General features: G+C 39.4%; 1 protein-coding gene across 2 annotated transcripts in view; it reads left to right on the plus strand.

Annotated features, from left to right (window-relative positions):
- ccdc146 (coiled-coil domain containing 146) overlaps positions 1 to 27,866 on the plus strand; it is a 56,594-nt gene that overhangs the window by 15,058 nt on the left and 13,670 nt on the right. For both annotated transcript variants that reach the window (XM_005941573.3, XM_042228276.1), the window contains exons 3-18: positions 2,926 to 3,008; positions 4,917 to 5,132; positions 7,656 to 7,713; positions 9,092 to 9,174; positions 9,332 to 9,425; positions 9,522 to 9,595; positions 10,351 to 10,578; positions 10,827 to 10,916; positions 12,127 to 12,223; positions 13,224 to 13,316; positions 14,203 to 14,370; positions 14,938 to 15,026; positions 16,349 to 16,513; positions 16,649 to 16,724; positions 21,067 to 21,215; positions 21,312 to 21,540. In XM_005941573.3, coding sequence (XP_005941635.1) covers positions 2,926 to 3,008; positions 4,917 to 5,132; positions 7,656 to 7,713; positions 9,092 to 9,174; positions 9,332 to 9,425; positions 9,522 to 9,595; positions 10,351 to 10,578; positions 10,827 to 10,916; positions 12,127 to 12,223; positions 13,224 to 13,316; positions 14,203 to 14,370; positions 14,938 to 15,026; positions 16,349 to 16,513; positions 16,649 to 16,724; positions 21,067 to 21,215; positions 21,312 to 21,540 — 1,992 coding nt within the window. The remainder of the gene's footprint in view (positions 1 to 2,925; positions 3,009 to 4,916; positions 5,133 to 7,655; positions 7,714 to 9,091; positions 9,175 to 9,331; positions 9,426 to 9,521; positions 9,596 to 10,350; positions 10,579 to 10,826; positions 10,917 to 12,126; positions 12,224 to 13,223; positions 13,317 to 14,202; positions 14,371 to 14,937; positions 15,027 to 16,348; positions 16,514 to 16,648; positions 16,725 to 21,066; positions 21,216 to 21,311; positions 21,541 to 27,866) is intronic.

Here is a 27,866-nt window from a genome sequence, read left to right on the forward strand (position 1 = left end):
TGTCAAAGCAGAAATTAGATTTAAGAGTTAGGTTTTATATTCCTGACAGCTGAAGAAAGCGAGTGAACTGCTATCCGTGGAGGTTTGATGTGTTGAGTTGTATTGGGCTGTCACTTGCACTCACTAGTGAAGAATTGGACCATGTCAATAACTAGGTCATACTTTACTAGACACACACAACACTCACTATATTATAAACTCTTTATATAAGGATTTCACTAGAGAAAACGAATTTGAAGTTCACCTCCAAAACCGAAGCCCTTAAAACAGCGGTCTGTCACTCTATTACAATAAATGTGTAGGAATGGAGCTGAATGAATCTAACCAAACTGCAGACATCCATGAGCTTGCACATGGTTTCTGTGTTTCAAAACTGCTATGAAGTCGCCAATAATGGATTCATGAATGGGTCTATATTGTTTATTTAAATATGTAAACAGATCATGACGCCTTTCTTAATCAGCAAATGAACAATACACTTGCTTTTGTATGTAATGAAAAAGTGGTGCTGTGGTTATTTTCAGTGGTTTTTGTATGGTCATAATTAATATTGCAGTCATACTTCATCACAAACATTACTCATGAATGAGCCTCCCTCCTGGAGCATCTTATAGAAATTATTAAGCAATGAAAGCCATTAGCATGAACTCTGTAGGGCTCACAGTGACTACATGAGGCTGGATGCTTGGAGGCTTCTTTTTGTGAGTTCATGAACTTGGCACTAATTGTTTGTTTCTGGGACATAGCTATGGTTTCAATTTCTTATGTGATTCATAACCACAAAATGTGCAGTTGTTTTTTCTTACTCATTCTGGAGCATTTTTTGCCTCGTTACATGTCTTACTTCTGCAGAAGTGATGTCATGTTTCTACAGAATAAGTTTAAAACCTGGCACTCCAGGAAGGAAAATGTTCCTGAACAAAAACTTCTCCTGACAAAGAGATCCAGCTTGGCCGTAGGCTCCACTCCAGTTCAGTCAGTCGATATGAGGAGATGACGGTAGAAATAGAGAGCGAGAGATCATGTCATGGAATTCATGGCTTTGCCTCGTAGCTATTGTCATTATTTTTCTCCCTGAGGGTGCAGAGTATTAAAGCCCACAGTGTCTTTTTGTTACACACTCCACATACCTGCTGCACTACACACTCATATTCCTGGAACATTTTCCTGCTGTTCTGCAGCACAGATCACATGCTTGCGTATGTGTGCGGAGGTTGGGGGAAAGATGGACAGCCACTGGATGTGCGTCCTCATGCCTGAGTAAATATCTTCCAGTAATTGTCTCTACCTCACTTCAGAGATGCTTTGCCACATGTGAGCCTCATGCACCCACCCCTTAAAAGCCTCCAGTACTCTCCGCTGCTCAAGATAAGTCTTGGCACCAGAATTAGAGAGTCTGCCTGGAAGCGCCTCAGGCTGCTTCTCTCAGATAAATGCCCAGTTTACAGCCAGGATGTTTGTTCCATCACTGGTGTCATCTGTGCTGCTGACAAAACAAATGGCTGTGTAGAATTTAACGTCAGATCCTTTTTTTTAAGTAAATTAGTTTGAATTTCGCAATTAAGTCATTATTAAAGAGTAGTTCAAGACGTATTTTGGGATGATCCACCTGCCAGAGTTGTAGTTACACTGATATGACCTTGGGACTGACCCCACCCCCTTTCAAAACAACAGAAAAAAACAACATTGTAATAAATCATATTAACCAAAGAGTCCTAATCTAAATCATTCACAACATTCATATCTTTGTCCTTTCGGACCTTGGAACGTGGTTGGGTACTTCAAGCAATTTTGACAATAGCCAGATAAACAATTTAATAGGATGAATCTGAAAACATAATCGCCTAATGTTTGTAGTCGAGGTGAGATATCAGCCCACGTGCGTGTGTATATATATGATCAAAACGTTTGTGTGTGTTCATTGCCGTTAGATTACTTGCTACACAGTCCGACCTGAGATATCCTCAGTTCTGCAGCTCTTTGATACAGACAAGGCTATCCCTCATTACTCCCTCCTCTCCACCAACCTGGCTCTAAAGATAAGCCCGGAACAACACCTGTCCTCTGTTTCTATCACCGTTACACACACACACACACATACAACTCCCTTTGCGAGGAGAGAAATTTCACAACTCTTGCAGATTATTTCCCTTTCGCAGTGCTCTTGACCTGATATCTTCATCTGCGCTGTGTTTTGTTTTGCTGGTTTCCAAAGTTTCCCAGCTGTGTATTTTTTTTTTATCTTAAACCTTTATTAATCATTCAAGGATTGATTGTCTTCAATTGCTTGTAGTTATCATCATATATGGGCCATTTTCAGTGAATGCTCTTGATCTTTTGAGATTGGCCATAGTTTGATGTTTGTTTGATTTTTCTTACTGATCTCGATAAAGTGTTCTGATTTTTTGATATCTGCTGCGGCGATAAAGGTTTATTCACCCCAACTCGGGATGAATCCTTTTACGGATATCAGGAGGTTGCCCTTTGTTGTGGTTGATCTCAGTTTTTTTCTTTTTCGTTTCATTTCGGACTATTTTGATGTTTGAAGATGGAATCTATTGATTTAGCTTTCAACTTCTTGGACTTAATTTGTCACAAGATATATTAAAGAAAACTGCTTACTGGTCATAAGTTTTGTTTTTTGTTCTGTTTTTCTGTTTCCTAGCAGTTTTACCTTTTTGGATATTGAATCTGGGGGGAATGGGGACAAGAGGTTTCTGCAGGATGTGATATTCTATTAATTTGTCCTTTTGAACAGGCAGCTCTGGGTGCAACCAGATTTTCTCTGATAATGACAGCTGAGCTGTCAAACACTAGCAGGAGGGTTTGAGCCCGAACAGTCTAAATGCTGTTGTAGCTCCGATGTCTTTCTTCATTCTTAATTTCATGATGATGTTAAACTAATATTCTTTTTGTGTTCTTTAGTTGTTGTCAATGGGCAGAATCAGCCAGACCAAAGCTGCCAAACTGAAATCTACCTACAAGCTCCTCCATGATACCTTGAAGAGGTATGTTTGATAAACCAAGTTTTTTTTGTGTTCTACTTTGGAATCATTTTTTGACTACAGTGACATTTCCTTGGGCAAAACCAGCACTTTGTCAGATCCAGTTACGCTTCACTTGTTTACCCTTTAAAATCTTCAATGTACTTTCAGAAGAGAAGAGCAGCTTTGTTTACGTTAATAGAGAATTGTAGAATGCAGGTGAGGAAGTGTGAAGAGGTTACAGACACTACAACTGCTGTATAGGCTGAAACACTTGTCAGTGAGAGAAAGTCTTCAAGACATATTTCTTTTCCACTGTTATTGTATCCTGATTTGAACACTAGTTCTGATTAAATCTAGTGCTGTCAGCGTTAATCTCGTTAAAATGACGTCAACGCCATAACCTCATAATGCAGCAACGCTGCACGACGTCAACGTGTTAGCGCAGTTAGCTCGTTAACGCACGGGGTGATCCACGTTAACCCGCTAACGGAGATTTCCTGCATTATGCGGTTATGGCTTTAACGTCATTTTAACGAGATTAATGCTGACAGCACTAATTAAAACATTTCTAAGTTTAGTTTCTTGGGACAGCTGATTATGCATGTTGAACTTTTGCTGTGTGAGTTCTTGTATGTTTGGTGTCTTTCTTCTTTTTAGGGGTGATCCACGTTAACCCGCTAACGGAGATTTCCTGCATTATGCGGTTATGGCTTTAACGTCATTTTAACGAGATTAATGCTGACAGCACTAATTAAAACATTTCTAAGTTTAGTTTCTTGGGACAGCTGATTATGCATGTTGAACTTTATTAGCTTAACAGTAAATCAGTGACAAAACTAATTACGCCCCAGGATTCAACAGCTTGTAGACCCACCTTTAGCAGTAATAACTTGAAGCAGTCATTTTCACAATGACTTTATCAGCCCCTTACATCGTTGTGGAGGGATTTTGGCCCACTGTTCTTCACAAAATTACTTCAGGCACTGATTTATGCATAGCTCTCTAAAGGTCCCATCACAGCATTTCAGTCATGTTGAAGTCTGGACTTTGACTGGGGCTTGAGATTGTTGACCTGTTGCCCAGGCCCAGTTTAAGCAGTTTAAGCCAAGCTTTAGCTGTCAGACGGCCAAATATTTTTCTCTAGAAACTTGTTTTTTTTTACAGAGGAGTTCATGGTCCACTCAATAACTACAAGGTATTATGTACTGTAGCTGCACAAAAAGCACAAATCATCACCCCTCCACCTCCATGCTTGATAGTTGGTATGAGTTCATGCTTTTCTCCAAATGTGGCTCTGTACGTTTTGTTCTCATCTGTCCAAAGGGCATTGTTCTCATATTCTTATGATTGTTGTTCAGATTGAGCTCTACAAACTTAAGCAATGCTGCCTATGGTGTCCTCCTGGCAAGCCTCCCAAACAAGCCATGCTTGTTCAGTCTTCTTCTAATTGTGCTGTCATGAACTTTTAACAGGCCTGCTAACTGAGGCCTGAAGCTGTTCGGCTATTTTTTTTTCCACTGGATTCTCTTTACAAATGATTGTGTATAATAATTTCTGATCAGACCCATTAGGTTTATATGGATTTAAAGCTCACTTATTCACAAAGAGTCGGCACAGCAGGTTGCGTTTTGTGATTTGGCAGATACCCTTCTTGATGCAAACCTGAAAGGGATTTGCTTCTCCTCCTGTGATCAAACTGAGCCTATTTTGCTTATTAGGTGAATATTTAAACCACTGCACTATGGACCTAGGTTTAGAAGGATTTAAATGGATTTTGCTAGCTTAAAACAAACAGCATTAATAACTGCATTATTAACTGACAGCAGAAAACTTGGCATATCCTCGTGGAGATTATGTGATACTGAACTGATATTTACTGTTTAATGACAAAATAAAACCACACATTTAAATCACTCTTCCATACAACAGTGCCCAGGATTCTGAAATCCACCTTTTAGAAGAGGCAAAGAGGTGTCAGGCTGAGTTGAAGAGGTTTCAGGTGGAGTTGGAGAGGATAGAGGAGAAGAGCACCTCTGAGGAGCCAGGAAGTGAGGTCAATGTACTGAGGCAACAGCTCCTTCAGGCATGCAATGAACTAAAAGCAGCTGAGGAGAGAGAATATAAGGCACAACACCAGCTAAAGTGGTGAGTGTATATGTGTGTGTGAGTGTGTGTGTTCATTTACACACACTGTTACTACAATCAGCGAGGCTACACGTTCAATTTTCAATCAGGTATTGAATCAAACGCCAAATGAAGCAAACAAAGACACAGAAAGTTACATATGCACACCTACGCAAAATAGTGACACACTAGTAGGAAGCAAGAGGGTAAAAGGGAAAACACAGAAATGAAACTGCAGTGGTGAAGAGAGAAGTGGACACACAAACTGACTGGAGGATACACACAAACACAAGCGTGCTCACATACACACTGCACACACCCGCAGTAGCACACAGCCAGGTAACTGGGGACCAAACACTGAAGTGAGCTACATGAGGCAGCATCTTTTTATTGAATTTAGAAGGTGAAAGAGTAGAAGACACAAACACACTCAAATCAAATCGGTGCTGTGTTTGTGCAGCGCTTGGCCAACAGCGCACTTCCACACTAATAGAAATAAAAACATTGCTTTAGGACTGAACGTTATTGCATTTACATCATTTCTATTGCATTCCTCAGTGTTACCGCATGGTGAAAACTTGATGTACGCAATTACTGATACAAATACCAGCCTCAAGTGGATTTGTGTTCAATCCGGATGTAAGATGTTTACTCATCTGAGCTCTGTACACTGTTAGTGTTTTTTTTAATTTTTTTTTTTATTTTACACCAGTCTGGTACTTTCTGTTCCTCGTCTCTTATCCTTTTCTTTCAGACCCATAAGTCTCTGTCCTTATCGCAACCAATTTTACTCTCACCCTGCTTGCTTCTCATGACAGGCTTTCCTCCTCACCACTCACTCAGTCCAGCTCGTGCAAAAGGTCAAACACACCCATAGAAATGGAAAATACCAGACTCGCTCGAGTATCTCCCCTTCCTCTGTACACAAACTCAACTTTTTTCAAGCGGAAAAGGGAGTTTAGAGGAACATTGCTAAGCAACATGATAACACTCTTTGGTGGTTCCCAAACATTATGAGCATTAATCCTTGAAAACAATGTTAAAAATAAATGCCAGGCAAAGACATTCAGCATGATTAAAGAGCAAGAAAGGGGCATCTGAGATGTATATGAAAATTAGCTTACTAAAAAAAATAATGAAAACCTTAAACTTACATTGAAGGATAAAAGTTGACTGATTAAAAAGTTTTCTGAAAAATCTAAAGAGTTTCTAAGTTTCAAGAAATAACTTTGTGTGGTGGAGACTGTTTATAACTGGTAGTCAGATTTATAGTAGCCTCCCAGGTCGGCTTTTGGCACTGAACCCCTCACAAATACTGTTAATTGTATTTAGAAAGAACTCAAATAAAACACAGTCAGAGGTCAGAAGAAGATGAAAAGCTTGTTGTGATTTTGCTAAAAGATCTCATTTACTCAATCCCCACACTTATTTTTCCTGCACTGCAGTGACTCCAGATTGCCCTGGCAATATAAAACCACTCACTGCACATAAACTCACCACTCCGCGGCAAAGATACGATCTGTAGGATACAGTGATTTTTAGTGCTGACACCCAGGCAGAAAGTTGTAGTCCGGACAGTAATTGAAATATTAAATGAAAACCAATTGCAGAGCATTCTCCCAGGATGCAGTCATAGGTATTATTACATTCTGACTGTGCATATTGTTTGTGACAGCGTTTGCTGGTGAACTCTGTTGCACTCCCACCATCTCGGTTTCTCCTGCCACCCTTCTTTTCATCGCCTCCAGACTAAGATATTCTCTCCCCCCATTCCTGCCTTTTCTCCTGCTTATTCCCCTTTCCCCTCACTTGTCCACATGGCTATCAGTCTGCATATGACAAGCAGATGCTCACCATGCAAATATGCCTTTTAAAATCACTGCGTCCTTCATCTGTAGCCAAACAGATACGCAGGAATTCAGCACATTTTTTCGGTCACATTTTGCAGCCTTCCTGCATTTTTCTCTATAGTTGTTTTTGTGTATAACTTAATATCCAATATATCAGCTTGTCAGGAAGATTAATATAATTTACTTTGTGAGCTGTACAGTATGTGCTTTTGTAAGGTTTTTCATTATGACAGAGCTGACTTGAAATTATTTCATACAAAACTTTAATCAACTGCTCAAAAAAAACATCTGCCGCGGGGAAATGAAAAATGCAAAGAAATGATATTTTATATACACAGTCAAACTTTGCTGGACACAATTTATCTGTTTCTATAGGATGAAGTGTTTAGCACTGTTGGTGTATTTGCCAGTATAGAATAAAGTGTTTTATATTAATATACTAATGCAACTTATTTGGCATGCTCTTTAATAATATGTTGATTCTGCTTCATTTGCTTTTTTGAAAACTGCACATTAGTCAAGTTTTAACAATATAAATGCAGGTTTGTGTCAGTGTGTTCCTCTTTTTGTTGAATTGAGAACTGAAAACGATTATTTATTCCTCTTGAAATTCCCGATAATTTTGTTTTCTTCTCCACATTCTCCTGTATTCTCGTGTGATCTACACTTTTCACCTCCCCTCACCGGCCTGCAGTCTCTGGGAAGAGAAGCAGTATCTGGAGAAAGAGAATGAAATTCAGATGAAACCTGCTGTAAGTTCATTATTGCACCATCCAGTTCTAGTTTCAGAGGTGTGGATTACTATTCCAACAATGGTCTTGAAAGAGGATAAATATGAGTTTTACTTTAAGCCTCTATGCAGGCGTAATCCCTCCATATGAAGAGCGGGAACTGTCATTTCAAGCAGTATGAAGCTAAATCATTTTTATTCCAGTGTAGCAAAAAGGAGGGCAACAAGTGGAATGAGATTTAATCCTTGATAACAAATCGACCTAACAGGCCAAATTCTTATTAATAATTTCACCATAACGTAGCATTTCCAACCCTTGGATTTTATTTTAATGATAAACAATAACAAGCAACACTTTTGGTGAAGAACATTTTATCAGATGTTGCCAAACAACCCCGAGGGTTACTTTCAAGGAGCACTACATTTATAAATTTCATCAAACTTTCTACATCTTATTGCTGGTGCTGCTAATGTCAAAAGAGTCTGAGCTTTGCAATATTTCCTGAATAAATTCAGCGGCAGTGCTAATAACATTTGCATGTGTTTATATGCTACCGTTTTAATTGCGGAGTGCAGCACCAGATCATTACAAATTAGCCTGAACTCAAAAAGTGTTTTTAATGAGTCAAAGAGGCTCATGGGTAGTATTTAACCAACCAAACAAGTTATTAAAAAATATAATAAAACTCTAAACTCAAAGATCATCAGGGCCAAAGAAGTAATCAGTTCCACTGCCAGTGGCGTGCTTGCTGTTCAGGTAATTTGTTTTCTTAAGTGCTTTCTCTCTAACACTCACACTCTGATGGATGCATTAGAGAGCAACTTGGGGTTACTATCTTGCCCAAGGGTATCTGGCTTGCCTGGCTCCCTGGAGCCAGGGATTGAACCGCCAACCTTCCAATTTACAGATGACCTGCTCTACCTCATTGGAACCAACTAGAAGAATTTAGCAACTTAAAGAATCCAAATTTAAGGCACGTCTCAACTGGCTTCACTATTTACAATATATGCCACATACACTTGAAAAAATCAGAAACCTAAAGTATTGTTATTTTTATATACACTAGATTGAGTCAGATGTTGAACCAGTATATTAGATTTAAAATAAAGTAAAGTAAAGTCAGAGTAATCTAGCACTTTTAAAAAATGTTGAATTTCAATTGGTTTGTTCTGAAAAGTTTAGATTTAAAAAATCTGGAAAAACTCTGGCTTTTTGTTTTTGTCGGTCTGGGTCATTAACTTGAAATACTTAAAAACGCTCACTGTGTATAATAATTATTTTTATCCTTTCACCCATCCACCAGTTTGAAAAATACGAAGTGTGAGCTTCAATTCGTTATAATGTACCTGATAATTCTGTATTATCAATCTGTGGTTTACACGCTCTATGGGTCCTCTAGGAGCAGGAGGACAAGACAGAGGTCCTGCAGGATCAATATGAGGATCTGAGGAGAGAGGTGGCACAAAGACAGCGAGAAATCAGGTATTATATGATGATGAAGTTTTAACATGCATTAACCACTATCTGTGTTCTGTGTGAGTTTGTGTTTTGTGTCTAACTGCAGATATTATCACTTTATTATCACGCCTTTAATGAAAATTGTTCCAGAGGTTAATGTACTTGTGTTTATACCTCACAGAAGTCTGATGGAAGATATAGAAACCCACGAAAAGCAGATATTGACAGAACAGAATGAGCTGGAAGATAAGAAGGCTCTCATAGAGCTCAAAGAGGTCTGTGCGAATGAGGGGGGAATAGCTTATAGGGTGCCATCAATAAAATAGCAAATCTGCCTTCTTACATGTGAACGTCTCCATATGTATTACAAGGCTGAGAAGGCCGAGCTCATCAGAATACCTGACCAGATTTTAAAGGAGACTGAAAGGAAACGCTCGACGAAGGAGTAAGTATATTAGTAAACTCCTCCTAATCTTTGCTGGGGAAGAGCAAGGAGAATATAGTTAGAAATTCCAGGAATGTCAATGAGACTGCTAAGGTGCTTCAGAGACACAGAAAAGAAAAGACAGCTGGAGCAACTTTCGAAAAGCCACTGCTCTAACCTGCCTCCACCCCTTCATCTGGAATTCGTACACAAACAAAATAAAAGTATCTGGATGAACCTTTAAGATTCATAGTGGAAAGATTTTCTCTTTTTAATTGTTTATGGTCAGTGTAAATGTCTGTTTGGATATCAGTCCTTTTTTTTCCCTACTGAAAACCATTTTTCAGTTTACATTTCTGCAGATTCTCTGGCTTTTGATCTACAGTACTACCAAATAAAGAACTGAAATGAGGGGTACTTTTTGTTGTACTACCCAAATTCTCAAAAATTTTCAGGCATCAGTCTTTTTATTGTAATTCAAGTGCAGCTGCGGGATGATTCACTTGCTGCGTCACTGCAGTTCCTTTTATGTTTCTTTTAAATTAATATTTGGCTTGCGAGTATTGCGGTGGAACTGTCTGTATAAGCTGTTTGAGCGCTGACTTGTAATTTCAAATTCACAAAGCTGAGGGGTACTGTGGGGTGTATGTAAAAGATGCATGCGCATGCTGTTATTTCATAAGATATGCACTAGAGCACACTTTTATCCTGTTCTCATACTTGCGTTCGTTCTTTATTTTTTACATTTCTTCCAATTCCTGAAACACAAATACCAGAGCTGCAATGAAGAAGATGAAAACACTAAATATGGAGATTTCAGAAATTGAGCAGCAAGTAAAAGCGGTGGATGAGCGAAACCATTCCCTCAGGATGAAGAAGGAGGACGTGATGCAAGAGCTGGAGGGTCTGAGGGTCCAAGTGGAGGCCAGTCAGAGGATTCAGAGGCAGCTGCTGAAAGAGCAGGATATCAAGAAGGAGGAGCTGAATGAATTTATGGGCAACAGGTACTTTTTTTTTTTTTTTTCTTTCATTTAGTCTGAGCGACTTTGACTATTCTTAGGGAATCGAACATAGTGCTTTTCAGGCAGTGCTAACAACTCATATCCCTTTAATTGACACATTTCACCAATCGTAGGACTAGGAGCACACTGGCTTGTGCCCCCCCCCCCCGGCTGGGTTTCTTCATTAGATAAATAATGTATGTTCAGATAAGATATTTGTCATGCGTGTCACTGTGTTTTCCCATTACCAGAGGCATCTTGGAAATGAAACTGCAGAACATCATGTGTGACAGAAAGCATCTGTATGAGAGACGGTCTCTGCAGCTCAAGGAGAAAAACAGGTACAGAGTGATATCTCACCAGTAATCTTTTCCACATGGAAATTAGTCCTTACATACTGAGAACCTTGACGGTGACCTTTTTCTGAACACAGAAATGTTAGGTTTGCATTTAGCATTTGCGTTAGCGTCTTCACGTGTTATTTTATTAGTTTAAATCAGTCTTCTCTGCCACTGCTGGTGTCTATGTCATATATGTTCTAACATACAAGGTCTTGAATAATCAGGCCCCATCTTATCTTAAAGACCTCATAGTTCTGTATCACCCCAATAGAGCACTTAGCTCTTAGGTTACCGGCTTACTTAAGGTATTTAAAAGTAAGGTATTCAATTTAATTTATATAGTGCAAAATCCCAACAACAGTCACCTGGAGGTGCTTTATATTTTAAGGCAAAGATCCAACAATATTAGATAACCTGCTCTTTTAATTAACCAGCTCCTAGTTTGGATTCAGGGGACAGACACTCTCTCTACTTAAGATTGTGCTTGAAACTTTCCTTTTGGTAAAGCTTATATAGGCCTGGGCTGCTGGAGGCTTCTTCTGGAGGTGTTTCTTCTTCACTCACCTTTTGTCACTAACTATGTGTTTATACACCTCTCAGCATTTAATCATGAGGTTATTATTAACCTCTGGCTGTCCTCCAGAGCATGTCTTTTGTTCTGTCTTCCTCCCCTAATCCACAAGCATTTGTGGCAAGTGGCTGCCCCTCTCTGAACCTGGTTCTGCCAGAGGTTTCTTCCTGTTGAAAGGGAGTGTTTCCTTCCCACTGTTACCAAGTGCTTGCTCATAGGGTGTCATCTGATTGTTGGGGCTTTTCTCTGTATTATTAAAGAGTCTTTGACTTACAATATAAAGCGGCTTGAGATGGTTTGTCAGTTAGTCATGACTAGGGAAACCTAGTCATGCTATAAATCATTTAATGATACCCTTTAAAGATCCTTTAAGTATAAAAAACACATCATTTTGAACAGTGGCAGGTGTAGTTTTACAGTTTTTCAGCATCAGTGTGCAAATGTTTTAAAGTCTAACAGCTGTTTAACAAGAGGTGAGTCTTTAGCTGCATTTCAAACACAGTTCAAAACCATCATATTTGACAGCAAACCATATGCAGCGCTTTATAATTAGCTAGATGTGAAACAATAGATTTTAGTGTTGGAGAGTCGGTGTCATGATAATGAAATATTTAAAAGGGGCCTGTTTTTTATCCTCAGGCAGATGCAAGCCCTGAACAGGATGGAGCACGCATTGACCGCAGCCACGGAGCAGCTCGAACACACGCAGAATATCTACGAGAAGTTAAAGGCTCAGGTGATCTGTGAAATGTTGCTTTCACATGAAGACATATGGTAAAGCAGTTAAAGTGTCCAGTGTGATTGCTGTGGTTCCTTTGTACATGTAACACCTGTAATTGCGACTTAAAAGCTTCACAGTACTGTATAGATTCTCTTCATCTTCTCACTGGAGTTAACAACAGATTTGGAACATTTTCCAGGCTTTGACACAGGTGTTGTATTGTCACATAAATTGTTGATTTATATTAGACCAAGCTTCCTGTCATTTTTCTGATGTGCGCATTTTTTAACGAGAAAGTGGAAGGAAGAAGAACAAGCGGCTGATTGGAAATGCATCAGCACTTCTCAAAAGGACATAATGGCATGAAAGGAAATCAATATGACACATCTGGGAATTTGCACATTGAGGAAACAAGGAAACAACTCTTCTGAACATTATGATTCACTCAGTTTGCTAATCAAGAATAGCTCACACGAACAGCCGCACGTAATGAAACTGAACTGTTTGGAGGAGTCTGTGGTTTTACCACAGAAATTCATCACATTTAAATCGAACGCGATGTGATTGATGGGTTTAATATTTTTCATACTGTTGTGCTCAAACTTTACCCAGCAAGAGGGCTAATAATGAATATTTATTGCTTTATGTATGCAGATGTAACTTAATTATGGTATTGCATTATCTTTTTTGAAGTACTTGAACTTACTGATGTAGTCTTCTTCTCCCTCCAAACTTTTATAAAATATGCAGCTGCGGAGATCAAACCGCTAAAAACGAGACGCTGTTATAAGATCAAATAATCTAACACTGTTGTGTTTGTTTTTTAGTAAGCCTTTTTGTGGGATTGAATATTCACTGGCCGGATTAGATATTGGGTGTAGGAGGATTAGGACTCAATCCTCATGGTGTTTTTTTTTCTTTACACTGCGGTCTGAAGAACATTGCATTTGAACCCAATTCAAAGGATACTTGCCAATTTATACTGAAAGAAAACTCTCATTTTCTGAATTTTCAGTTAGATGCTGTCCCCAAAACAGAAGCCAGCTTTCAGCAAAGGATGGAACTTCAGAAAGAGGTTGATGCTCTCAAAGTCAGCTTTGAAAAGCAGGTGGGCATGTAAGGGCCAACCATCAATCCGTTTTCTTCTGCTCATTGAATTCAGGGTCGCAGTTTGAGCTGGAGTAGGGCGAGAGGCTGCGTATACCCTGGATACGTCTCCAGCCTATCAAAAGATATGCTTTAAATGCCACATAGACTTTATTAATCTGACACTGGGGAAATTCACATTATAGCAAGAATAAGTGTGAGCAAGAAAAAGCAAATTGGAGATATCTTGATGCATTCTCAATGCGTTTTGTGGGAGAAACGTTTCGTCACTCATCCAAGTGACTTCTTCAGTCTCAGCTGACTGCAGGTTTCCCCAAATCTTATAAACAGCACATTTGCATAATGACTGAAACCAGCCCACTGAAACGTTTCTCCCACAAAACGCTACGTCCAGATGAACAGAATCAACTTTTGGAGAATTGGAGATATATTAGAAAAAGGAAAAAGTAGAACAATAAATAATAAATAGTGTTTAAATACAGAAAAAACAGACAAAAAAAACTACACGAGTAATTTCTGCTATTCACAAATGGTTGCTACAGTATGAACAATCAAATAAATTTTCATATTTACTCTGGGAGTGATAATATTAATTATAATATGCTATAATATTAGTTAGTTTTAATAAACATCTCAGGCTTTTTCCACTTTCTGGGTCTTGCACTTTTACTATTAAAGTTCTCACTAAGTCGTTTTTCATGTCTTTGTATCTTAATTTCAAGAAATGAGGGACAAAATGACATTTCTGTTTACATATTTTGTTCATGACACACAATAAGAGAAAATTGATTCCAGTGATCGCCCCGGGGATCCATAATATCATTCGGTTTTTAATGTTTTTAAGGTGTTTTTAAACTGTGAACGGCTCCTAAATTGTTCCCAAACAGCTATTGGCGGCTGAAGAGGAAAGCGAGAGAAAGCAGCAGTATCGGGTCATTCAGGAGCTGCTCAGTGACTCAAACCGCCTCAGAGAGGAGGTCCATAACCTGAGATGTTTAACGCAAATCAAAGCAGAGGAGAGAGGCCAGAAGCACCGTGAACTGCTCAGGGTCGAGGTGAAGTTTAAACCCACAGACACGCACACCGATTTATTTACATTTTATGTCATCATTAGTGCATTTTAGTGCATAATATAATCATTTATGCAGACACAGAGCAGTTCAACTAGACTTGTGTGAGAATCAGTGGGTTTGTATTTTAGAAAATTTGGGATGTTAGCATCACAGTCGAGAAACCAGCGAGCAAGAGCGCATCTGTCTTCTACATTAATAATATTGGGGATATTGGGATTGAGGAAAAAACATTTTATAAATTATTACGTTTTTTTGTTTTTTTTTAATTAATAAAAGATTCATCGACTCTTTCTTAATTAGTACATAAGAAAATCCTGGATCAACAGCAACCAGCTCGAAAATAAATGAGAAATTCTTAAAAATAAAAATTGCAAAGAAAACAAAGACTGTTAGATCAGTCATTTGAATTTTTGTTTATCCTTCATTTACTTACAGTTTAAAAATGGAAGCTATTTTAAAGGCACAAGGGAAGTTTGATATCTGGCACAAACACACACGTGCATACACACAGCAGATGATGATGCTGTTCCTTGTTAAATCTTCCAACAGCAACTGAACGAGCGCATCCAGCACGAGCTCAAAGAAAAAGACCTGATCATCATGGACCATAACAAGCTCAACACTATGCTACAACGCAGGTGCACCTGTTTTGTTTTTTTTAAAGATGTTATAGTGTTGTTAATTATGTTGTTAATTTCAGAAATAAACTGTATAACAACAGTTTATTAAAGAAATAAACTGTTGTTACTATCTCTGTCTGGCTCTCTCTCTGAAATAAAAGCATTTTATTACATTTTTATTTCCCGATGCAAAATCCTTGATGTGTGTACCTCATTTTGCTCTATCCATCCATCTTTTCATCCGTAATTGGATGAAGTAGCATGAATTTAAATATCAGAACTTTTGCAGTGACTGCCTGAAGTCTAGAATTCATGGACATCACCAGATGTGGTTTCCTCCCTCGAGATACTATGCTAGGACTTTACTGCAGCCATCTTTAGTTGCTGCTTGTTTGTGGGCCTCTCTCTGTTTTATCTTCAGTAGCTGAAAAACAAGCTCTATTCGAGTTTTCTGTATGCTTTGAGTTCTTACCTATTTCTAGCTTTGTGTTTCTCCAAAAGGATCACAATGCTAGATAACATTACAACTCAGCAGAGGAAGACTCTGTTAATGTTCATGTCCTCTCACATATTCACGAGCCACAAGGGTTTTGGATAAATTTGACATTTTAAGTGCCATTTACTTCCATTTAACTAAAGCAAATATCCATCTCCAAAAGCACAAAACTCACACCAAGTATGTAGATTTTGGTTTTCAGTGAAATATTCCTTTAATATAACCATTTTTCACGACTGATAATTGATTCCATGTTATATGTTTGGCTCCTCTGAGCTGCAAAATATCTGCAGCCACAATTAATTCAGACATCTGTGCATGCTGTCTTGGTAGAAAACCATTTCTTTCTAATTGGTCATACTTCAGTGTTCAGACACAGACTAATGCATAAAGCACCACCCAGTATAAAAGCAGATTTTTAAACAATGCATTCATTAAGGTCAAAGCAGCAGAGTTCAGTTTGAAGTGGTTGCACTTGACATGGAATCAGACAGTGTATCTCCTCTCTGTTCTCACATTTAGCCGTCGTTCGTCACAGCACACACGTCTTAGATGCATTTTAAACCCCGTGAGACTTTGGTTCTTTCATAATTTTGTGATCCACTGATCACTTGTAATGAATATGAGTCACTGATATTAAGATTACTCTGTTAGGAATATAGCATCTGTTGATGACAAAATTTCTGTCCATAGTTTATTTAGCAAGCGCACATAGACCTAAAAGTCTAAGAAGTATAAATACAAAGCATTAGTGTAACGTGTAAAGAAGTTGTTCTGGATTGGGAGTTTGTGTTGTAGATAAATAATGTGTTCATTACTAATCTGTGTTTTGTTACCTCGTCAGAATATTACAGTACTCTAAGCTGTCCGATATGGTTATGGAAGAGAAGAAAAAGTATGTCAAGCTGAAACAGATGGCCTCACAGACGATCACAGAATTGACGGAGCAGATTAAGGTCCTGGAAAATGAATCGGAAATCCAGCGAACCATTGCCATCAACAAGGACAGGTGTGTTTAGGATATGTGGTCATAACCAAATACTATAATAGCAGTTAAAATGTCAAGCTGTGTGCAACGAGTTATGTTTTATTGAGTTTCTGTGTGTAATTATTATCTTTTTCCCTTTATATACGTCTATTTCAGAGGACTCTCAAAGGCTCGTATGAAGATCTCTAATACTTCGAAAACAAGGGACAAGCTACGCAATGACATTTCCAAGGTTCACAGACACACACACACCCTTTGCAGTATGGCAGTATCACAATTTAGACAGTTTAAACAAACATTAAATGAGCTGCGAGACATCCAAAGTTGTGTACAGACACAAATAAGACAGGGGTGAACTCATTGGTAGCATTTTATAGTAAAACGTGTGGGGGTTTTTTTGTTTATCACTGTTGTTAGAATGATCTTACCTGAAGTGCTTTATTACTGTGCCATATATTAATCTCATATTAATCAAATTGCCATATAATCATATAGTGTAGTGTTAAGTGGACACAGCCCTGAATAATAAAGGCATTAGAATAGGTGTCCTTCAGTCGTAGACTCTCACCCATGTTTGCCTGTAGAGCAGTAGATAGTAGTGGAAACTTGTAGTGGAAACTTACTGAAATGCTGTTGTTTAGACTAGAAAAGGTTCCTGGTAATAAAACTGTCAGGTGCCCGTCACCATTTTGAGATCCACGGCAACGTGTCTTGCAGGACGCATCTCCCTTCTAGAAGTATTGTGAAAGTGAAATAAAGTGTTAAATGGTCTAGGGAGCAGTGTTTTGTCTTCCATCGGCTGCCTCTGAGGAATCAAAAAAACTCGGTGAAGGGTTACGGACAGTACCTTGCTCAGGGGTAGGTCAGGGTAGCCGTTCAGTGGAGTCGAACCCCAACCTTCCGATCATGGGGCGACCACTCTACCTACTGACCTATCCCTGCCCACAAATTATGAAAAACGTGAAAAGATTCCTGACTTTGATTACCCAAATGGCATTTTTAGAAGGTTCCTCTCCTGGATGTTATACTTGTACCATCTTTGCTGTTGCAGAATTCTCCCACAGATTTAGATTCAGGATTTTTTCAGTGCTAGGCAAGGCAAGTTTATTTGTATAGCACAATTCAACAACAAGGTGATTCAAAGTGCTTTACAGAGACATTAGAAACAAAAACAAATAAAAAGCATGATTTAAAATTGATTAAAACAAGCAAACAAACTAACTAATTAACAAACAAACAAAACAGTATATAAAATCAAAACAGATAAAATCAGAACAGTAGATAAAATCAGTAGTTAAATGTAAGTTTTGAAATTTAAGCTTAAAAGTGTGGATTTGGTGCTTTATTCAAATGCAGCTGAGAACAGGTGAGTCTTCAACCTGGATTTAAATAAACTGAGTGTTTCAGCTGATCTGAGGCTTTCTGGGAGTTTGTTCCAGATATAAGGAGCATAAAAGCTGAATGCAGCTTCTCCGTGTCTGGTTCTGACTCTGGGAACTGATAAAAGACCGGATCCAGATGACCTGAGGGATCTGGAAGGTTCATACTGGGTCAGGAGGTCACTGATGTATTTTGGTCCTAAACCATTCAGAGCTTTATAGGCCAGCATCAGAACTTTAAAGTCTATCCTCTGACGGACAGGCAGCCAGTGTAAAGACCTCAGAGCTGGACTGATGTGGTCCACTTTTTTGGTCTTAGTGAGGACTCGAGCAGCAGAGTTCTGAATGAGCTGTAGTTGTCTGACTGATTTTTTAGGTAGACCTGTAAAGATGCTGTTACAGTAATCAAGCCTACTAAAGATGAATGCATGGACTAGTTTTTCCAGGTCCTGTTGAGACATCAGATCTTTTATCCTTGAAATATTCTTGAGGTGATAGTAAGCTGACTTTGTTATTGTCTTAATGTGTTTTTCTAAGTTTAGGTCTGCATCCATCACTACACCCAAATTTCTCGCCTGGTTTGTGGTTTTTAGTGTATAGATTGAAGTTCTCTGGTGACCTGTAATCGTTTTTCTTTGGCGCCAAAGACTATTACCTCAGTTTTGTTTTTGTTTAGCTGGAGAAAATTGTGGCACAACCAGTCATTAATTTCCTCAATGCATTTACCAAGAGCCTGTACAGGGCCTCGGTCTCCTGGTGACATTGTGATATATATTTGTGTGTCATCTGCATAGCTGTGATAGTTTATTTTGTTGTTTTTATAATCTGTGCCAGTGGGAGCATGTAAATGTTAAACAGAAGGGGTCCCAAGATGGAACCTTGGGGAACTCCACATGTGATACTTGTCTGCTCAGATGTGAAGTTACCTATTGATACAAGGTATCAATAGGTAATAGGTAAATACAAAGTATTTCCTGTTTTCTAAGTATGTTTTGAACCAGTTTAGTACAGTTCCTGAAAGACCTGCCCAGTTCTCCAGTTGTTTGAGTAATATGTTGTGGTCAACTGTGTCAAATGCTGCACTGAGATACAGTAAAACTAAGACTGACATTTTTCCACTGTCTGTATTCAGACATATGTCATTAAACACTTTGGTCAGAGTGGTTTCAGTGCTGTGGTTCTGTCTAAAACTGACTGGAAGGCATCATAGCAGTTATTCTGTTTTAATAAGTAATTGAGCTGTTGAGAAACTGCTTTTTCAATGATCTTACTTAAAAACGGGAGATTTGAGATCGGCCTGTAGTTGTTCATTTGTGTCCTGTCAAGATTGTCCTTTTTCAGTATAGGTTTGATTACAGCAGTTTTTAGTGGTTCCGGAAACACACCTGACATTAAAGAAAAGTTGACGATCTGTAACAGGTCTGACTCGAAAGTCTTTGAGACCTTTTTGAAAAAACTTGTTGGCAGGACATCTAAACAGCAAGAGGAGGAGTTCAGTTGACCTAAGATGTCCTCCGGGTCTTTGCTGTTAATAGGGTGAAACTGTTTGATGGTGTTTAAACAGTTTTTCAGTGGACACAGTACATATCCTGGATCTGCTGTTGATGTACCAATTACTTGTCTAATCTTTTGGATTTTTTCTGTGAAGAATTTGGCAAAGTCATTGCAGGCCATGGTCGAATGAAGTTCAGCTGCCACTGACACAGGAGAGTTTGTTAGCCTGTCAACTGTAGCTTTCCTACACTCTCTTTTTTCATTTTTCATTAGTGTGGAGTTTCTCCATGGAGACTTTTTCCTTCCAGAGATAACCTTCACCTTAATGGGAGCAATAGTATCCATTACATTTAACATTTTTGCATTGAAGCTATTGACGAGCTCATTGACTGAACCTTTGGACAGGTCAGGTGTTAATGGGAAGACCTGGTTAAAGATCTCACAACTGTCTTCAGTTATACACCGTTTTGTGATCACTGCTGTTGATATATTTGTGTGGCCTGAGATTTTACTTTCAAAGAAAACACAGTAATGATCAGACAGGCCCACATCAGACACAGTAATGTTTGAAATGCTCAGGCCCTTGGAGATCAGTAGGTCAAGAGTGTGTCCTCTATTATGTGTGGCCTCTGTTACATGCTGAGTCAGCCCAAAGTTGCCCAGAGTGTTACTCAGGTCTTTAGTCCCTTTGTCCTGAGGGTTGTCCACATGGATGTTAAAATCCCCAACAATAATTACACAGTGGAAATCAACACAGATCACAGACAGCAGTTCACTGAGGTCATTAAAAAAGTCTGTGCAGTATTTGGGAGGCCTGTAAACATTAAGAAACACAACTTTGGATGGGGCCTTCAGCTGTAAAGCCACATATTCAAAAGACTGAAAACTTCCAGGAGATAGCTGCTTACATTGAAATGATTCATTAAATAAGACAGCAACCCCTCCTCCTCTCCCGCTCACCCTGGCCTCACTGATAAAACTGTAGTTAGGAGGGGTCGTCTCGATGAGAACAGCTCCACTGTTACTTTGGTCCAACCAAGTTTCAGTTAAAAACATAAAATCACATCTGTGTTTTGTGATACCTCTGGCCCAAAAAACCTTCATCGCAGAGCTGGCTTTGAGTTTGATGAGTGATGACCAGTGGATAACAGTGATGTGCTTTTAAAAATGACCTGGGGTTTTTTAGCTTTTCGGTTAGTCTTACTTCTGGTCTTTGTTCTGGTCTTCCCTGTTTGTTTTTGTTAGATTCCGCTCCAATTGTGTGCACCACCTGTTATTTAGCTTCATTTTGCCAGCTTTTCCCGTCACTTCCAAAAGTCAAACATTCCAGCCGTTTTCTTGAGTTCCTGGTGTTTTCTCCTTTTTAAACTTCCTCTTCTTGCGAATGTTTCGAGGACACTGACTAAATGGTCTGTGCTTGACCATGGCCTGTTCTGCATTTCTCTCCATCACACTAAAGGACAACACAAGTATCTAAGGAAAGGGCAAACATGGAAGAAATACTTTAAAAGAATGAATACATAAAATGTACTGTATTAAATCTGATACGTCCAAAGTTCTGTCGCACTGAACCCCACTGACCATTAAAAAAAAAAAAATTAGAACAGACTTTTCTGAGGGTCATTAAGTGCTTTGTACCGATCTTGTTTCTGATGCTGTGAACATGCTTATTACTTTCTCTTTCTCTCTGACTTGTTGTAGGCTGCCGGGAAGCAGTGCCAGATAAATCAGGAGTGTGAGGACAACAAACTGGAACTAATGAAGCTCACACAAATGATCAGCCATCAGCAGGAGACTCTGCTGGAAATAAACAAGAATCACAAAACTGCCATACAGCGGCGCAACTTCCTGTATGTTCATAGCTTAAAGCTCAAGTAATGGCTACCCGAATGCTTACATATTGACCTAAAGCTCGTATATACTATATGCACTTCTCAAATCTACAGAGGAATCCAGCTCCTGGAACATGAAGAGATTTTGTGTAACTACTATGAGAAGGTGAACATCCAGGAGGCAGCTATCACTAAAAGAAACTCGATTCTGGAGGCCCTGGAGAAGGACATGAGAGACTTGGAGTTAGCGATTAATGAGGAGAAGAGGCAGATAGACCTGAAGAAGAAAGATGTACTCCTCAAGAGGAAACTGGAGGAGGAGATTACAATGCTCCAAATAGAGGTAGAAAAACATTAGATAAACCTACACACTCATCCTCACACAGACGGTTAACAGTCCGTCCACAAAGGAAGCAATTACACCAAACTTGTGGAAATGCATACTAATTACCTGAGAAGTTATAGAGTAGGAGGAAAAATGTGTCTACTTATTGCATGCTTAACAGGTTTTGAGAATGCAAGATTTCTATGAAGATGTAGAAATCCTTCATTAAACTCATTTTTCTTGTGTAAACAGTGCTGACAGTGTTCCGGCAACAGTCTCACAACACCCACTTCTCTTTTCTTACTGTCTTCTTTTATTCCTTATTAACAAGAAATGAAAACTGGAAATGCATCATACTGTACAGTTCAAGACATTTTTGCATTGCCTAATGTTAGAGCCACCCATAAGGCATATACTCTTGAATGAGCACTGCATCTTATAAAATGTCCCTGCGCTTTCCATAGTGGCATTTTGCTAATATAGCCACTAATTGGTGCCTGAGGTGCAATACGCTGCTGCCCACATTTCTCCAACAGTGCAACCATGACTATATCATGAAATGCCTTTGCTTCGTGGACTCAAAATCCTCTCTGAATGTAGTTAAACCTGCCAGCTAGCATGAAAAAAAAAGAGATGCTGTGAAAGTACAGATTTTCCTGAGAATCTTCTGGCACATGTGGTGTCTGTAGGTGTGTTCGCGTTAGCATGCCTGGTCCATCTGCAAACCAGGGACTTTCTTCAACAGCACTTCCATGCGTTGTCCAGCTAGGTGTGTGTGTTCCCATTACTCCTTGTCATAAAAATAATATACGCGATTTATTTTTTATCCGTAGAGGTCTGAGGGAGTGTATGACTGCGGGTGTATGTGAGTTGAATGGTGTCAGATTTTACAGATTATTGCTCAACTTTTACTGTCTCTGTCAAGCCAGGGGAACTCCAGCAAGAACAGTTAAGTGCAGTGCTTTAGAATAAAACCCATAGAGCAGTGGAGACACTCGGAACATCACTAATGAGCAGGTCCTTGTTTTGAAACACGTTCAGCATTTTATCTCACAAAGAGACTTACTCTAGTAAACATGCTGTGTGGGAAGGCTTTCGCTTTACTTTAATGACAGGACTCAGTGCTCATTAAAGTGTAAACATTCGTAGTTTGACCATAATCAAGACTGATTATGCTTGAGAGGTGTCTGCTTGGACAAACTAGTGGAAGAAGGCATGCATCTATTCACAATTTAAAACAAAACATTTTGAAATAGCCACACAAGGGATGAAGATTGGGGGGAATTTTCTTCCCTATTGTCAGATGAGAGCCTCATTTTGCTGAGCAGATCTTAATGGAGTGAAATTTTAAGGATGGACACTTGCCAAATAAAGTTCAAGACACACACGGATACTCAGAAAGAAGATAAGTATCTAAAACAAAGGGGAAAAACCCAAACGATAACACTGTGCACGCAGAGACGAAGAGAAATTTGAAACAGACACACAAACATGCACCAAGTTCCCCTTCCAGCAGCTACATCATGGGATTGGGTGTGTTACCTCTCTGGATCAGAGTGATTGGCTTACAGTTGCTGCTGGACCAGACGTATGTTATCCGAGTCTTATGCTCTTTTGGATGAACATAACGTTGGATAAGACTTCAGCGTGTGCTGCTCATTTGAAAAACACCCCTCTCCTTTTTGTCCATCTGTTTACTCCTTCTGTTGTTTATGTTTGCTACAGGGAGCCCTGATGATGCCATCTTTTTGCTTTCACTCATGTTTCATTAGTTTCTTTACTCTTTCCCACACTTTGTTTTCAACAAAATTCCTGAATTTTATTGTTTCCACCAGGATTTTTCTTTCACTTGTGTTCACAACTTCAGCCTTTTGTTATGTTCTTCTTCCTCACACAAACTAACTATATATTTGGATATTTTCATCGATGTTAGGTCTCTGACTCTGAGGATTGCAGGGCAGCTTGCCTGGTCTATTTGGGCTAGACTGAAATATCTCAGCAACAGTTGGACTTATTAAAACTTCATACATATTTTCATGAGGCCCAGAGCACAAATCCTGCTGACTTTACCTTGACCGGTACCATCAGGTTGGCAGTTCTGGTTGTTAGTAAAGTTTAATTCTGAACATTGTATCTAAAACATATCTGACTTTCACTTTCAGCACTTTTGGGGCGGGGAAGTTGATCTGGATCTTTTTGTTATTCCACTGCTGTTTCAACATGGTGTTTATCCTATAAATATTCTTGCTGACTGTAAAGCAGTTGCCTAATCAATTACATCATAATTTCCTACAAACTTGAATTCTGAATGTTCTTATTAAACTTGTTGAATTGCAGTTATGCGCTTGGGCTGTTGTCACTGGCATCCTGCTGTTAGAATGCCTGCCTATGAAGGGCTGTTCTGAGAAAAAAAATGATATGCACAGTTTGGAAGTTTTGCTGGAGATGCTATAATCGACCAATAGAGAGGAACGGCCCCTCTTCTGTGCAGACAGACCAACCCTGACCTGACTATCATTCACACTTAAAACCTGTGACCAGCACATTACAGAGCAGGCTTATTTTAACACATTTATTGAGTCAGAACCCAAACTCCAAAAGTTTGCTGCTGATGTTAATAGGTGGAACCAGCTTCCTGTCTCCCTGTCCAAAGATTTGCTAATGTGGGGACAAGAGCGTGACGCCCTGCAGGTGAGCAGAAAACAAAAATCACACCCTGAGTGTATCTAACTGAGAAAACAGGACACTGTCTGCTCATAGGTTAGCATAAGTCAATCACAAGGTAGTCACACTGTAATGCATACCCTTCTATCTCATGTATTTTACTTAAAATATTTACAAAACAAACTTTATTGTATCAAATAAGATTTGAAAATAGCAAGTGAGACCAATAAAGTGTTTCCTGAGGTCATTGATACGGTTTAAAACACACGTGCTACTTGATGGCAGATCCAGACACTAGTATCCATCTTTCATATACAGTCTGTTTGATTCCCAAGTTAATGAACAAATACTGTTTCCTTTAGTCTCAGCTGTACTTTTGCTCTTTAGCAAATGTTAACATGCTAACATATTGAAGTAAGATGAGAAACATTGTAGCGTAACACCATTTTAGCAATGTTAATATGAGCATTTTAGCTGAAAGCCTTGCTGTAGCTGAGCACACATCCTCACAAAGCTGCTGCCGTGGCTACAGACTAGCTTTATCACGTTTGAATAGACGTGGTTCTCCTGAAACTTTTAGTATCAACAGTTATCTCCTTAATTAGTTTATCAGTCCATGTTTGTTCCTCTCTCTTGCCATTCAGCCACCCAGTTATTTAATACTTCTCCCTCTCATCTGTGTGTAAACAGCAAATCATTTTCTAAATTACAGTTTTCACTCGTACAGCCGTCTAGCTCCCCCGGGTACAAAAAAGTGAATCATGGGGGTCTCTACTTTTGCAGGAGGCTCACCAGCTCAATTCATTCTCCCTGCAAATTCATTCTCTATGCGAATTCAATCTCCATGCAACTGCCTTGCTGTCGATTTATCATATATATTGTGTATTTGTATTCATCTGTGACCAGTTTATCTGTTCATTGCAGACAGACCCCCCCCTTTCCTTTGATGGGAAATTTTGACAAAGATAGATTGGGCCATCTGTGAAACTATTGAAGTTCAATATACTCTGAGGCTTCCATTTGCTCTGAGGAATTTTAATTGCAGCAAAATAAACAGAGGTTGGGGTCGGAATCTAAATTTGCTGCTTGTTTATGAGATGCGGGCGCGTCGACGTCTCAAACGCGTACAGGTGCACACGCATCAGTGCGCACACCGAGATCTGCGCAGCGTTTGTGAAATCTAAATGTCGATGAACAAACAGTCATCTAATGACTGGTTACACTTCTGTTATGCACAGTTGCATGAGCAATCCCACAGACATACAAAGACACAGTCAGTTGTGGATTTATAATAGGGTGGAGCTGGTGACAGATAGCACTGTCCCTATAGTGGTGAGTCATATTCTGTCCCTCTTAAATCTTCGTCCAATGTGTCTGGAACCTATTACTACTGGGAAACCCTTTGGCAAAAAAATCGCTTTGACAGTATGTGTGTGGAAGTTCATGTATATTGGATGGCGGGAACAGGTAGAGAGCAAAAAGAGCAAGAAATAACTCTCAACTTTGTACAAGTTCTGAAAAGAAAAGTCATATGATACACAAAGATGAGTTGTGAAGCAAGTACTGAATTACCGTGGCTCAGGGGGTTGGGAAGCGTATCTGTAACTGGAAGGTCGCCGGTTCGATCCCCGGGCTCTCTGTCCTGGTCGTTGTGTCCTTGGGCAAGACACTTTACCCTACCGCCAACGGTGTTGGCCAGAGGGACCGATGGCGCGATATGGCAGCCTCGCTTCTGTCAGTCTGCCCCAGGGCAGCTGTAGCTACAACCGTAGCTTGCCTCCACCAGTGTGAATGAATAGTGGCATTGTAAAGCGCTTTGGGTGCCTTGAAAAGCACTATATAAATCCAATCGATTATTATTATTAAAATCAAGCAACGACAAGGTATAAATCAAACGGGCACATAAACAGAATAATGTAGTGAGGGTGAATCCACTTTCTGTGAGTGCATAAGTGGAGAGAAGTGTGTTCACGTTAAATCAAACACTCGTGAATGTGAGAGAGGTAAATCACAATCAAGTATTATCAGTTCACGTCAATACCATTGAAATTCATGAGGTAATTAGACTGAAATGCAGCTTTAATGTAACTGCTCCATAACTTAGTTCCTTAGTTTAAAGTGTTTTAACGTCTAGGTCTGGATTTTTAGTCTCTTGATTGTAGTATTACTTCCCAGTACTTATTAGTTTTGATATCTATGTTTCTACTTCTTTTTCATAGCCAGGCTGTCCTAGTCCCATGTCTGTTTTGTCTTTGGTGTGTCATATGTGAAGTTCACCTTTCTGTCTGCCATCTGTTTAGTTACTTCCTGTCTTGCTTTGGTGGTCTTTTTACCCTCTGTGCTTTCATCCATCCATCCATCCATCCATCCATTCGCTTCCGCTTATCCTTTTCAGCCTCGCAGGGGGCGCTGGAGCCCATCCCAGCTGTCATAGGGCGAGAGGCAGGGTACACCCTGGACAGGTCGCCAGTCTGTCGCAGGGCCAACACACAGGGACAGACAACCATTCACACTCACATTCATTCACACATTCACACCTAGTGACAATTTGGATTATCCAATCAACCTATCCCCACAAGCTGCATGTCTTTGGACGGTGGGAGGAAGCCGGAGTACCTGTGCTTTCATGTCTAGCTTAATTCCCTTTGTCTCATCTTCCCTGATTATCTGGGTTCCTTGATGTCCCAGTGTCGTGGCCTTTGCTAAGTTAAGCCAGCTTCCTGTGACTTCCTGTTTCATTGTGATAACTGTTGTCTTCTGTGACTTGTGTTCATGTCTGTAGTTTTTGTAGTTTTGCCTCTGTCTCCCATTCTTTGTGCCTCGTTCCCTCTTGCTGTGTGCCCTGTATGTTCCGTGTTTCCCATGTGATTTCTTAGTTAGCAAATTCCTACTGTCTGCCCAGGTTAAGTTCCTTTGTTTTTTTTGATCCGCATGAGCCCATCAATAAAGTTGCATTTTGAGTTCAGCGCTGCTTCAGAGTCGTGTATATTTGGTTCTAATCTTGTCAGCCACACAGGAACACATGACACAGCCCCCATGAAATGCCACTCTTGAGAGTTGGGATGTAGGTTAAATGTATTTCCGGTACAGCGATACAATAATTCAGCAGTGACATATTTTTGTGGAACCATCACGAAGTTAATTCATGGATCAAACAACAGATTACCAGTCACAGTTTCTCCATCTGTTTTCCAGACACAATGAAAAACCCAAATTCTTTCAGTACAAATTAAATGCTTTTTGCTTCTTTTGTGTCGTTACAATGTTATCAGGTACACGCCACTTTATTTAGTTGGTTTTGCTTGTGGTTAAACTGTGGGGTCATTAATTCTAAATAACCAGTGATTATTTTAAGTTATGTATGGTTTTGCTTCACCCTAGTTGCCTTTCTATAGCCTGAGGTTGTCTGCAGGCCTAACCCATACTTTATAACCATTGGTTCATCTCACAGTGGAAAGCTGGGGCTTTTTCGTTGTCAGCCTTCAAGGCTGTGGAATGACTTGCCTGATAAATGCATGCTGGCAGAGTTTGAATCGTCTTGTAAATCTCCTGTCAAAATGTACATCTGGCTTTTATTTCTTCCTTCCTAGTTGCATTATGTGACCTGGTCAATGTGGTGGCTATATTTCTTCATTTTGATTTCATTGTTTAGACATTTCAAAAAAAAAAAAAAAAAAAAA

The sequence above is a fragment of the Haplochromis burtoni genome, unplaced genomic scaffold (genome assembly GCF_018398535.1).
Source record: "Haplochromis burtoni strain Fernald_Lab_line unplaced genomic scaffold, NCSU_Asbu1 Contig_315, whole genome shotgun sequence".
Lineage (NCBI taxonomy): Eukaryota > Metazoa > Chordata > Actinopteri > Cichliformes > Cichlidae > Haplochromis > Haplochromis burtoni.